The 13,725-nt window shown below is 32.0% G+C and overlaps 1 protein-coding gene and 1 non-coding gene across 5 annotated transcripts in view; both read right to left on the reverse strand.

The window, feature by feature from the left end:
- The window catches only part of DEG2 (DEGP protease 2), an 11,713-nt gene extending 877 nt beyond the window's left edge, over positions 1-10,836 (reverse strand). The window contains exons 1-19 of one of the 4 annotated variants that reach the window (XR_016523079.1): positions 10,317-10,816; positions 9,361-9,411; positions 8,808-8,881; positions 8,665-8,728; positions 7,991-8,035; positions 6,957-7,064; positions 6,317-6,394; positions 6,140-6,206; positions 5,930-5,988; positions 5,182-5,281; positions 4,587-4,666; positions 3,446-3,500; positions 2,631-2,687; positions 1,721-1,824; positions 815-902; positions 636-721; positions 502-526; positions 339-410; positions 76-126 (exon numbers count right to left, since the gene is read on the reverse strand). Coding sequence is in view for 2 of the 4 variants with exons in the window: in XM_068636500.2 (XP_068492601.1) it covers positions 76-126; positions 339-410; positions 487-526; positions 636-721; positions 815-902; positions 1,721-1,824; positions 2,631-2,687; positions 4,587-4,666; positions 5,182-5,281; positions 5,930-5,988; positions 6,140-6,206; positions 6,317-6,394; positions 6,957-7,064; positions 7,991-8,035; positions 8,665-8,728; positions 8,808-8,881; positions 9,361-9,411; positions 10,317-10,619 (1,527 nt within the window). In the remaining 2 variants the exon portion in view is untranslated. Of the gene's footprint in view, positions 1-75; positions 127-338; positions 411-486; positions 527-635; positions 722-814; positions 903-1,720; positions 1,825-2,630; positions 2,688-3,445; positions 3,501-4,586; positions 4,667-5,181; positions 5,282-5,929; positions 5,989-6,139; positions 6,207-6,316; positions 6,395-6,956; positions 7,065-7,990; positions 8,036-8,664; positions 8,729-8,807; positions 8,882-9,360; positions 9,412-10,316 lie in introns of all 4 variants that reach the window. The other 3 variants (XR_016523080.1, XM_068636501.1, XM_068636500.2) reach the window with 3 other exon arrangements.
- A 450-nt stretch (positions 10,837-11,286) lies between these two features.
- Positions 11,287-11,358, reverse strand: TRNAP-AGG (transfer RNA proline (anticodon AGG)). Its single transcript has one exon. It is a non-coding gene; the product is annotated as a tRNA-Pro (tRNA).
- Positions 11,359-13,725: the final 2,367 nt, after the last annotated feature.

The following is a 13,725-nucleotide window of genomic DNA, read 5'->3' on the forward strand; positions in this document are numbered from 1 at the left end:
AAAAAAATCAGTTTAGAGAAACATGCATAAGTATTGGGTATGTGGGAGACAATCTAACATATGGAAATGACTTGCCTGCTGATTGCCCATGTCTTCATAACCTATGTTGACTTCATTTGCCAAGACCTGTCAAATAGAGAGAAGCAAAGCAAACTTATAGCACACAAAGCAACTAAATATCCGATTAGAAAATGGCAAATGCTATGACATTGTTGAATAAATTAATAAAATAGATCAAGGCAAGTAAAAAAGTGAATGCCATATGTGATGCAAGAATTTCATGAATACAATCAAGCTATACATATGCATAGTTTTTTGGAAGTAATCCAGCAACCAACCTGCGAAAGAATTACAATCTGCTCCCCTTTAAACCTTGCTAATGAATAACGTGCCCTTGCCAATAATTTTAGCTGACCAAGAAAATAAAATAAATCTCAGTCACAAAATAATTGGATTTCAACCTTTTGCTTTAAGATTAATCCATACAAATTCAGAAGTTACCCCTATGGAGTCCTCACATTCTTCCCTGCCAAAATATTCATGATGAATAAATTAAATACTAAATCGCAACACCCAACTAAAAAAACGAAAGAACAAACAATGTGAAATCTGCAAATATAATAAATACAACATACTCAATCAATGGCTCTGAGAGGGGTGTGAACACTAAACCAGCAATTATTAGATAGGAAGGCTGACCTTCATCCATGTGATAGGGAACCTTGAAGACAGGAAAAAATGTTGCAAAACAAATAGCATCAGATCAACAGTATCATAAACTCGATTGATACCAAAATTCATTGATGTCACATACCAAATGAACTCGTGAGTTTAGAACAACTTTAGTTTTCATAAATGTCCCTTCTCTGATGATACCAAGCTCTGCAGTATCACCTGAAAATCTGTTTAACACCATTACTATAGGATTCAATTTTAAGAACATCAGCAACCAAGAAAAGCAAATGCCAAAGGCTCTGAAACTTGTCTCATCATATTGTCAAATGAAACATTTCAGAAGCTTCCCAATAAACCACCTAACGAATATATCCAATGTAGCATTATTTAAATGATCTTCGCACAAAATTTTGAAGTATATATCCTCAAAAACCACAACTTAATGTAGCAAAGCATTTATATTACAACGCATAGAAAAGCTGGGGAATGGTCAACAAAGTATAAAAGGGGTTGTTAAGTTTGAGAAAACATTTTCTTTTATAACTTTCAATTACAAAAATGTCACCTTATTTTCACTTTATTTTATGTTCCAAAAGTTTGTAGATAAACAATGAAAACTTTTTATTCTTTTTTGTTTCTACTATTTCCTTTAAAAGCCTTTGAAAATAGGAAAAAAAGTGAAATAAGGTGACATTTTTTGTAATTAAAGTTGAAATAAGAAATTCCTAAGGCTGATATTGCTGTTTGAAGTGTGTGGTTCTAGTATCACATGCTGAGATGTGTTTAATGCTTACAGTTATTAGAATCTAGGAAGTTGAATCACTTAATATAATCCAAGGGGTAGTCTTCTCTATTATATATATGGATGATATGTAGAATCTATGCACTACATTCTACAAGAAAATAAAATCTTTTCAATCACTAAATTTCCCCCTCTAAATTCAGAAATTTTCAAGTTGTCAGCTCACAAATACAGTATTTGTATAAATTTTATTCGCAAATTATAGTATGATAATACAGAGATTATGGGAATGAAAGCCCCTACTTTTGACTAATGAGGGAGTGAAAGGCTATTCGCTCATTTGTTCTGAATGGGACTGTTCCTTCGCTACCAACACGAATATCATCAAAGCTGACAATCACATCACCCTGTAATGGCAAGTTTAATCAGAAAGGTTAATGCATAGATCAATGGGGCTTAGAAAAACAGAATTCACACTAACATCCAAGCGTGCATCTTTCTACACTTTTTACTTTAAAATGTCAATGACAAAATACCTGAGACGTCATTAATGATTTTTAAACAAGGATAACAAAGACGACATGCACACATCAAGACAGTTTAGACACCTCACGGGTAAAAACTTTCAATTTTTTAACGCAAGCAATTATTGTGATAATGGACCAGTTTGTTGAAACCTAAAGTAACTGTTTCTGAAGAAAGAAATTTTTAAAATAATCACTTACTTAAGAAGCAAATAAAATTTGCTTATTAAATAAGTAGATTAGATAAACACAATAAGGAAAGCAAAAATATGTTCATTTTATTAAATAAACACTTTTTTAAAAAATAAGCACAAACAAACTCACCCAGTATCTAGACCCCCAAGCTAGCCCATCCTTTATTCCAATAAACAAATAGCATTTCTCAAATTTGCCTGACCCCTTACCTTACAGTCTCTGTTTATGTAAAATTCAAAACGAAACTCCGCATTTTAACCATTTTACTAGACCATAGAGAAGCTTAATGGATTATTTTAGAGGAATTATTCAAAGATTTTAGTTGCCTATCCCTTATGGTCTCTGTTTATGTAAAATTCAAATAAACTAAGCATTTTAAGCACTCTACTAGACTGTAGAGAGAAGCTTAATAGAGTATTTTAGAGGAATGATTCAAGGTTTTAGTTAGATGCCATTCAAGGACAATATCCTGCAAATTAAAATATCTCTATTACCTCCTTTAATACATTAGTTGCATCAGAAGTAGGTTCAACTCTACGCACCAATACACCCTGCAAATGCCAATGTGAAATATCAAAATTTAGTGCTATGAAATGATTGTTGAAACTCTAGAGTTGAAGTGAGGGTGAAGGAAAAAATAGAAAAAAAAAAAACTCAGAACAAAATTTTGTTATAATGCAATATACTCTGTTTGTATTAATAATTAGATCAAGTCCTAGTATAGTACCAGCCCAAGCCCAAGGCCGCCAACACACTAAACAATGATATGAATCATGGAGTATAATAAACTTGGAAACCCCTCCTAAGATATCATCTAACATAATCCAAAATATTCTAATTTATATAAGAAATATATTATGGGATTTTTTTCTATATATTCTTACATTCTCATTCAAGATAAACCATAGTAATCTTTTAGATATTTACAAATGAACAATTTGGAAAGTAAATAACATAATTTATGTGCTTCCAAAAAGTGTGGAAAGGAAAGGATGCCAGAACAACGAAGAGATGAGCATTGTAAGACAGACAACCAAGCAAGACAGGTAGAATGATCACCATCTTGAAAAACTGGTTTGAATATTGCATGACCAAGGAAGAAGAGACTTCTCAATAAAAGTTGCTCAGAAGAAAGTTTCTGGCATAGCAATAACTAAAACTTCTCCAAGCTAGTCAACAACAGCATTGGAAGTTTCAAGCAGTAGTATAATTGAGAAACTCAGAAACGGAAATTGAAATTAATGGTTATGAACACTAAACAGAAACAGAAAATACCATGACTATTATTCATGATAGGAAGAGAAATTACCAATGTGATATGACATGATTAATGGTGAGGGGAGAATATCGCAGCAGTGATTCATCTGCGGTTAAAATTGCATCTTTATTTCATATACCAGGCGAGTGTTGAAAACCAATAGTAATACCAAAATGAAAAATGAAAGAGAGCAAAGATGAAGACTTTAATAAACTAAATTGGAAAGGGCACCCTGGAGAAGATCACCGTAAAGAGAAACGTAGGGATACAATTGCACGTAGATGGAAGAAGACAGAGTTTTGACTGGTGTAATTGGTGTGTGCCAATGAGAAAAAAAATACGGAGATAAAAATTGTCAAAGTGGAATTCTATATTTTAGTGATGGAATCAAGACACAGAAGATGGTATTGCCATAATGCTATCTTGAAATTATAGGGTTTAGGTATGGGTGGAGAAACAAGAGAAAGAATATTTGAAAATAATAAAATATTATTGATAAGGCGTGAAATGATATACACAATACTGACTTACTGATTCGTTTACATTGATACTTAAATCAAGCAAGTAGCACAACCCCAAGCACACAAATGCAGTAAGACTACTAACTAATTATGATGAAATGTGGAAAATACTCCTAAGAGGTTATCTAGGATACTCTAAATTGTTTTTCAATGATATTGTGCGCTGTTTTCTACAACTCTAAAAAAATACAAACATGATATTATAAAATCAGACATATCATAAGAGCAAAAGTAGTTGTACAACATCACAAGAAACATTCGATAATAACAGGTCCTACCAAGTGACACTGAACCATGTCAAAAATCTTTGGCCAATACCAGAATATCACAAATATGATCATCAAGCAACTATCATTGCAAGTGTTCATTCAAATACTCTCATTCTCTCCCCCATCCACCTGCCTTAACTAACTCCTTTGACTTTAAGTCCTTAATGAATGATCCATCTAATACAAGCAGACCCCACATGTACAATCTCACTGTAATCTTTAAGAGTTATGAGCATATCACTAGTTAAATAATTCATACTGGTATATGCATGTACTGTTTAAAAAGTTGGAGTAAAAACAAAATGCGAAGATAAGAAGGTTCCAAAAGAACACATGTGGCTAATGGATACTGGCATCTGCAAACACCACCATTCAAACAAATCATCTCCATACATAGCATACCTCATTGGACTGTACTTTCAACCATGCACGTAGTGCAGGGTTCTCTAGCTTCTGTATAAGTACTCCAAGGCAAGGGAAACCTAGGAGTAAAAGTACATTTTCAGACTATCAGTACAGTTTCCATATTAAGCTTGATCAGGAGGCATAGTTTATGATAGAATATAATATGCTTTGTGAAATACAATAGTAAGCTTTTTTTCTTTTTCTGGAATCAGGAGATACACCTTGGAAAGAGTATGTGAGAAGCGATAAGATGCAAACAGGGCTCAGGAGGAGTGAAAATTATAGTGTTTGTGTGGTAATTGTTTCCTTAGGCAGCTATTAAGGTAGCCATGAATTTGATTTATTATTTCTGCTATTTCTGTCCTTATGCAGTTATTGAGGCTGTTATAAAATGGTGACTGTAACTACATCATGCATTATGTGTATGGGGCTAGGATGTGGTTATTGATAAGGTAGTTTTACTAATCAAATTGTTTATTCTTTACTGTAAAAAATCAAATTTTGTTTCCAGTAATAAATGCACAGTTCTTACTCAAATAACATGCCATGCCAAATCTATCAAATATAACCATATTCTAGAAGAGTTTCTTACCAGTATACCTGCCATTCTTTTCGTAGTCGGTCAAAAAATGAGATACAACAGTTGTAGGAATCACGTATCCAATATTCTCAGCCTCTTCAGATCTGAAGACCTAGAGGTAATGTCCATAAGAAAATGCCGCAGATTAAGAAAATACAATATTAAAGAGTTTCTCTGTTGTTGTGAATTGTAATCACACATGTAAATCATTTATATATAATTATTCAAAGAATAATATACGGAAACCTAATAATAGTTAATGGAGAATATCCCTAATTATCAGTTGTATATATTTCCCTAATTACTACGACCAAATAGTTAGGATAAGATACACTTATTATGGTATGTCAAGAACCAACTTTCCTAGAAGCTTAAGTTGTGAAGGCTTGTTAATGAATTTATATTTCACAACTTATGCTTTAGGCTTTCAGTGCGGACAATGTACAAGCCTTGCATACCTTATGCTAAAATTCGATGTCTAATCTAGACAAATGAGGGACAGCAAAGAATGATAACCTAACTACTTTCCCAAAAGCATAAGTTGTTCAAGAGAAGACTCATGAATAATTTCATATCTAACAACATCTAACGTAATATTATTTCTTAATTAACATAACTGAAGTAGTCATTTTCTCTAACAGGATTATTTAATGTCCAAGTTCACAAGTGTGTAATCATTATCTTACAAAGAGGACTTTTCATAGAAAAGTATCCAAGCCAAGTAATGATACATCAACTACTTGCTTGCCAAACAATCTACCTGAAATGCTACTCCAATGCACTCCCCTTGGTCATTGAATGCTGGACCTCCGCTATTACCTAAAATTTCACAATTTTGAGCATGTCTATCAAGGAGATATTTCAATGGTGGGTGACAGATATACTATATAATAGGAAAAGATAGAGTAGAGAGAAGTTTTTGCTAGAGAGGAGGAAAAACTTAAAGTTAACCACTTTAAGACATACTGACCAGGATTTATTGCTGCATCAATTTGAATGCCCAGCAAATCCGACGATCCATGAGCATATGATGTGACCTAGTTAAAAAAAAAATTCTAACTGAGCACTAAGACCATAAATCAGAAAAGATTGATTGATTTGACACAGATGAAATGGTAAGTTTTAAATTCAATTCAATATATCAAACCTCTATACGAGATACAACTCCTTTTGTCACTGAAATTGTGTCTCCTCCAAGAGGATATCCCACAACAGTTACAGAATCCTTCAAATCAGAAACAAAGCACATATAAATTTCACCTTTTGAACAGAAATATTTAAGAAAAGTTATACAAACCATATAAAATTGGCCAGTTAATTTATTTATTTATTGCACTTTTAATATATATATATATATATATATATATATATTAAACCCCACATCATTTGAGTAGTCGGTGTAGATCACTAGGAAAATAAATCACTTACTATTTTGTCAATAGAATTGGTGGGGAGGGTGTACAAAAGGAGGAAGTGAGAAAATTTACCCTTCCCAGCACCAGTTAATCTTGCTGAACAGGTGTGTAATAGTTTATGCTATGATAACAAATATTGACCTCATGATATCAAACAGAATAGTTCCCAACACTTAATAGCAAGAAAGAAAATAGAACTATCATCATGTACCTAACACTACAGGAGAACATATCATTTCAACCTAGTTCTCTAAATCCATTATCTAACACTGTCAGAGGCTGTTCACATATAATTCATTAACAAATTACTTAACACCTTTCTTTAGAGAAGATTACAAATCAAGAAATACCAGAACAAAGACAATTTTACACCTGAAGATGTGGCAAACGTCCAAATCTGAGAGGTTCCACATCTCTCCAAAACTCATCACTTTCTACTGAAAGCAAAGCTATATCACAATCAATACCTCTAGCCAAAACCTGTACATTCCATCAATTAGTAAAGTAAATATATGAACAAGTGTTAAATATTGAAGTCTCTAAGTATTTCTGTCAGTTGAATAATATCATTTGGTTAGAAATACTTAATAGGGGTCTTTGATATTTATTTATATAATATATATATATATATGTGTGTGTGTGTGTGTGTGTATAGTTGAGACTAAAAATATATGAAATAAAGGCCAGACTTTTATAGTCCAAATTTTACTTACAAATATGTACATTTTCCATATTATCAATAAATTATGCTTATGAACAAACTTTTGTGAATCGTGAAAGCATTTTATGTGATACTATGCTTATTGAAAAACTTAAGACTGAAAATATGAAAAAAAGATCTTAAGAAATTGATTATCTCTTAGCTAATCTTTGTTATTTATAGAAGAAAATTACAGCAGGAATATCTTGGTAATTAATGTTAACAAGTAAACAGCTTATAGGTACCGCAATTAGCAGTTTTCCACTACAACTACTAACTACCTATATTTAATACCTATTCTAACAGAAGAAAAGTATCGTTTGCAATTTACCTGAATTAACCCATAAACTTACAAAAAATTGCACTACCATCCCAAGTTGCAATTGGGTGGGATATACTTTCCTAAGTTTTACAAATGACTATAAACTTTTGCCCATGTAAAGGTGACTTGTACTCTGCAGTGTACAATTGAAAGTTTTTAGCAAGGTATAACTTAGAAAAGCAAACCCTATAAATAACCTTTTTTTTCGGCACTTACAATTATTTTACAAACTAATTCGCTAATACTTTCTGTAGTCACTATTCTCTGGTCTTAGTATCAAGGATAAATGAGATAATATTTCAAGAAAATTGTTCTAGACACCTAAAGTTTGAACAGATAATAGAACAGAGAAAAAACTAAGGCTTCACACCAGACACACCTTACCTTAGCCACATATTTTGAATCATCCCCTCTTTTCTTTACTTTGACCTGCAATCATCCCAAAAGAAAAAAAAAATTATAACCATTGAATCTTCTTAACTTCCTTTACACATAAGACCTTAAAAATAATCAGATAAAGTAGAAACATCAAACAGATACCACTTTAAAGTTTTAGTTTTATTGGCCATGTTATTAATAGCTCAGTTATACAAATTTGTAAAATGTTAGTATTTAACACAATTAAGTTATTGAGCCAATAGGTGTTGCCAATTTATCTAACAAAGACAAGTTCTATCAATTACCTCTTCTGTTATTTTTTTTCTCTCTTCAATCTAAGCATCAAGAATTTGACTAATAAAGGTGAGCATTATCATAACACTAAGGTAGTTGCTTAGTAACATGGAGGTCAGGTCACTAGTTCAAATCTTGGAAATAGCCTCTCACAGCATGCCAGGGTAAGGTTATGTGCCCAGAATCCCACTAGCTGGAAACTCATGCATTGGGCTGCCCTCTTTTATATCTGGAAATTTCTCCTAGCTATCCACTTTTGGTTGACTAGTTTATAAGATCCACTTAGAAACAAAATTAAAAGGACTCATAATAAACCCATTAATTAATTTATATTACAAATTACAAAATCAACAATTTACTGAAAATGGGATAATTAAGAAAATTACCTGGGTATCATGTTCCACACAATGTGCATTCGTTAATAGTTTCCTGTCTCCAATCATAAATGCACTGCACAAGATGTGACGTGTAAGATTAAGAAGTAAGGATTCTTACAATTCCACCACAGTCAAGGTTTTCAAAATCTTGCCTTCCAGTGCTTGCGTATTGTCTCTGTTTTTGCCAAGGAAGTGAATAATCTGGGGCAGTATGGGTGCAGTAAACCTAAAGATGTTATAGGAACAGGATATATTATCAAAGAAAATCCACACATGAGCAATGAAAATATAAAGTATAGCACAACAATATTATAAGAAATTAACAAGGATGATTGTTTGTTGCTAAAAAGAATAGATACTGCTTTAAGGCACTTTGAAGGGAAAAAACTATGGGCAGTATAGAAAAGAGACTATGTTGACACTAGGTAAGGAGTCAGATCATATAATAATTAAATGAATAAGAAAGCAGAAACTTGACACCATTAGATAACTCAAAGAAATCTGAGAAAGTTCCACACCAAGGTGGGGAACTAGCCAGAACACACAACCAAAATAGATGCATGAAGTAAAAAAAACATTTTTAAAGTTTTTGAACTTTGAAATTTGAGGTGCAACCGCACCTCCCCACCTACACTATGTCTTCAAATCCAAAGACTCGAGACAAAAACAATTCTTAAGCAGTAATAAAAAAGGTTTGAACTTCACCTTCACAACAGCATTAAGGAAAGCCGAGTCTTGTAAATCACTTGGTTCCACCTGAAATTATATAATTATCTGAAGTTAGGCTAACCATGTAAAGAGAAACATTCAGTTTGGCTAAGCATCTTAAATATCACCAGAAAAAAGAATTGCCACTTTCATAGAATATATGTCCTTTTCTAATATCCTTTTTAAATACATCTTCTGACATTATATCCCTCTCCTCATTTCCCCACCGGCGTGTATAGGTTGGCATTCTACGCCCACAATGGAAAATTACTCTTTAATGGCCTAAACCCCAAAGTTAAACTTAAAGAGAAGGCAAATTCAGGAGGGATTCTTGATACGAAAATCAGCATTCCAGCAAGCCTTTTTAACAAATTCATCAACCTAAACATATTTTAACCAAAACAGCCATACAGGTTTGTGACAAATATATCAATGACTAACACCTGTTAAAGTTTCCCTCTCATTCCAAGGTGAAGAAGCATGCCACCAGAAATGGGAATCAAATCCAAAACCTGTTTGCCAATGGTGTTAAGACCTACCAGTGAAGCCAACACTCACTCCCCGGCACACCGTATTTTCAATTCAATAACCAGACATGCTGCAGCACAGCTGCAAAAACACTGCTTTATGTTTAGACTTTCCACAACACAAAATAGTGATTAAATTTCCACGCAATAACTGAAGCACCCCAAGTTACATTACAGTATGCTGGAAGGGGAGGGAAGGATGATTCTTCTATCCAAAGTCCAAACACACCCTTCCTAAAAAGCAAAACCCAAGTTCTTAAATGTCACTGCAACCACATAACTCCCGGCATAGCCGCCACGGTAGCACCTCAAATTTGAAGACAGACACAACTCACCCATTTCAGCATTTTACAGCTTCAGGTTGTTCCAGACACAAACCATGTCAATTTAATGTTAAAAAGTAAAAGGGTAGGACTGTTTGCATACCTGCTGGTCCTTGGAATCAAAGACATGGTCTTTATTTTTCCTAAGAAAGCCAAAAGCTTTAGAAGAAGTTGGTTGGGGTTCCACCACATTCCCTCTGGAAGGCCTTTCATCTTTAGACTGCTGCTTCTTGTGGCTTGGGCCTTCCTTTTGGCGATTGGATTTGGAGGAAGAGGAGGAGAGTCGGTGCGAGTGATTGCAACGGATAGAGGTAATGATGGGTCTTTGTCTGAATGAGCAACGGGATTTAACAGTGGAGAAGAGCGCAGAGGATAAGGGAATGCAACTTGATAGTGCAACAGCCATTTCCACAACACAGTGAGTGAAAAAGAGAGAGAAAGGTTGCAAATTGAGTTTGTTTGAGTTCAGTGTTGGAGCAGCACCATTCCTACTTCTTCATGTTTTCGTTCCTTTTCCTTATCCTCTCTCAGCTTCCAACTCCTCAATTCTATCCTACGTACAAATCATTTTAATTTTCATGTTTAACCGGTTTTTTGTGTTTCACTGTTCTAAACCTAAACCCATTTTTTAAATTTACTGCTAAAATAACTTTATATTATTTTTAATCACTATCTGTAGTAACTGTTTTCTATATATAATTATCTAAAACTCATATTACTAATGTAAGAAAAGTTTATTGATTTTTATAAGAGTAATGCTTATAACAACTCTCTAATGTCTTATTCTCAACACTCTCTTTATTATTATTGTCTCAAATGATTAGAATTGTAAATTTGGTGAATCTCATCTTAAATTTAACCACTTTTTCTTCTTAAATGTCTGGTGTCATTCATTTTTACAATAATTATCCTAAAATTTGAATTAATAATAATTTTTAATTGTTTGATAATATAAATTTATTTTAACTGTAAAAGTACAAAAATAAAGTTAATAGGATAGTTTGAATTGCAAGTAAAGTGGAAAGAAAAAAGAATTTTTTATTTTTAAAGAAAAGAATAATAACAAAAAAGAAGGGGCATTCCGAGAATTGAACTCGGGACCTCTCGCACCCTAAGCGAGAATCATACCACTAGACCAAATGCCCACTTTGCTTTTAATATAATATTTACTATTTAGATAAACATTTTCATACTAGTTCACCATTTTAAAAATAAAATTATTTTTAAAATGTTTTAATCCTGAAATACATTTTGTACAATAGAAAACATCTAACTAGTTTATAAAAAACACTTGTTTTGAAACAGTTTTCAAAAGTAAGTTTTAAATAAAAAAAAAATAATGATTTAATAATGTGAAAATGTTTTATTTAAAACGTGAGAAAAGAATCCCACCAAACTGTATTACCAATTTTCATTCATACTTCTACTTATTAGTCATTTGTACAAAATAAAAACGTTGGTTGTACTCGAATATCTGAAAAGATAATCTCTTGGAAGATATACTATATACAAAATGTGTTGGTATGCTCTATCTTATATTTGAAGTTCTCATAGTTTTATCCTTAAAAAATACGTAATAAAAAAAAATATTTATATTATTTTTAATCTTAATTTATATTTATATTATTTTTAATCTTGATTTCTAAGCGACTTGTTCCTATTGAACTTATTGGAACACATCATTTTCTTTGTGTTCATTCATTAGTTCTATTTTCTTTGAAATTAATGAAGTGGGAACTTTTACTATTACTTTCCATATCATAAACACTATTTACCTTCACTTCTTAAAATATTATAAAATTTCATTCACCTTACTCCATTTTTACTGAAGTGAAAAACTTACTTCTTAGAACAAAGTGGAAACTTCGTCTTTAGTAATATCACTTGATTTGATAAATTCTTCATGCACCCGCACACCTTACCTTACCTTACATCTGCCCAATCCCCTTTTCAAATTTCCAAAATTATCTTTTATTGTGTGATTGAAAAACTGAAATTCAAAAAAATATATTCTGAAATAGATTACTGTGTCTCAAAAATGAAATTTCAAAACTGAATTCAAAAATCAAAATTTCATTTCAAAAAAGCAATTCTAAACAAAAATTAAAACTTATTTTAGAAAAAAAAAATTAAAACTTATTTCAGAAAAAAAAATTCAAAATTCAAAAAAGTGTTCTGAAAATTCAAATCTATTTAAAAAAAGGTTCTGAAAATATATTTTATCCACATTCACTTTAACTTTTATTTAAGGACTCTTTTCTTATTTCACATAAAAATCGAGTACTAGAGGAAGTAATTGCCTTGTGGTTTTCGGTATCACGCATGCTATATTGATCAATGTGACATCCTATTTAGATGAAAACTAAAATTCTTAGAGTCATTTTCAGGAACCCAATTTTCAGGGGGCAACTAGGTGAAATGTCTTCATAACAATTAATTTTTAAAAAATAATTCAAACTGGACAAAGGATATCATACGATTTAAATTGGACAAAGGAACTTAAAACTGATGTTTGATTTGCGGGTAATTTGATAAAGATGTGCAAAAAAGTAGCAATATAATTAGTAAGGGGAAATGTTGTTCCCTCATAACTTAATTACTGAATGAAAACATAATGAATGGAAAAAGTTATAACAGTGAAAAAATTCATAATTTGAGACCATAATAAAAGAATGATAATTTCTAAAATTTCAAAGGGGATGCAACATGCAACAAGCAAGACCTATAGGGAGAATATTACAGCTCAACTTTAAGTCCGTACTCTTATTTAATCTAGCATTGAAATGTGCTTACCATGGGCGTACAAAAATTACCGTTTAATTAATGTTTTCTTTTACAAATTATATAGTTTTAATAGAATAATTAAGTTAAATGGTTAAATTGAACTTGTTAGCTTTATAAACTAAGGGTTTTCACTAAGCTGGAGGAAGACAGTATATGCATTATAATTTTAACGAGACTTATAACTTTAAAGTAAAATGAAACATGTCATACCATTGGTTCTAAATTAAAATGTTTGCGATCAATAATATTACTAAATGATGGTGAGATGACTAAAATGGGGAAAAAGTCATTAGTTATTTGTGATAAAAAAAAAAGTAAACTACCAAGAAAGTTTTATCTCACTGTTATATGTTTTGGTTATTGTCATCAGTGTTAGACTCTAAAGGAAAACCGTGAAAAAAAGGTAGGAGTAGAGTAAATTATAATGTTAAGATGGAGGTGTGGCCACAAAGGAAATTATAAGACATGAAAAAATGGTATATAATGAGATATTAGCACGACACCTACTGAAGAAAAAATGACCAAAAATTCAGTAGAAGTGGTTTGAAGAACATTACAAATAAAACAAAAGTGATGAGAATAGATTGCATGGTTTTTTTAATTCTTGAAAAGGGAGAAGGGGAGACCAAGAAGAACATTGAAAGAAGTAATATCTATGAAGATTTGGTTTAACCGAGGGAAATGGCATAAGTGATCTATGTAACCGACCTCACATTGTGAAATAAGAC

This window comes from Phaseolus vulgaris, chromosome 7, assembly GCF_051622355.1.
Source record: "Phaseolus vulgaris cultivar YP4 chromosome 7, ASM5162235v1, whole genome shotgun sequence".
In the NCBI taxonomy this organism is placed as follows: Eukaryota; Viridiplantae; Streptophyta; class Magnoliopsida; order Fabales; family Fabaceae; genus Phaseolus; species Phaseolus vulgaris.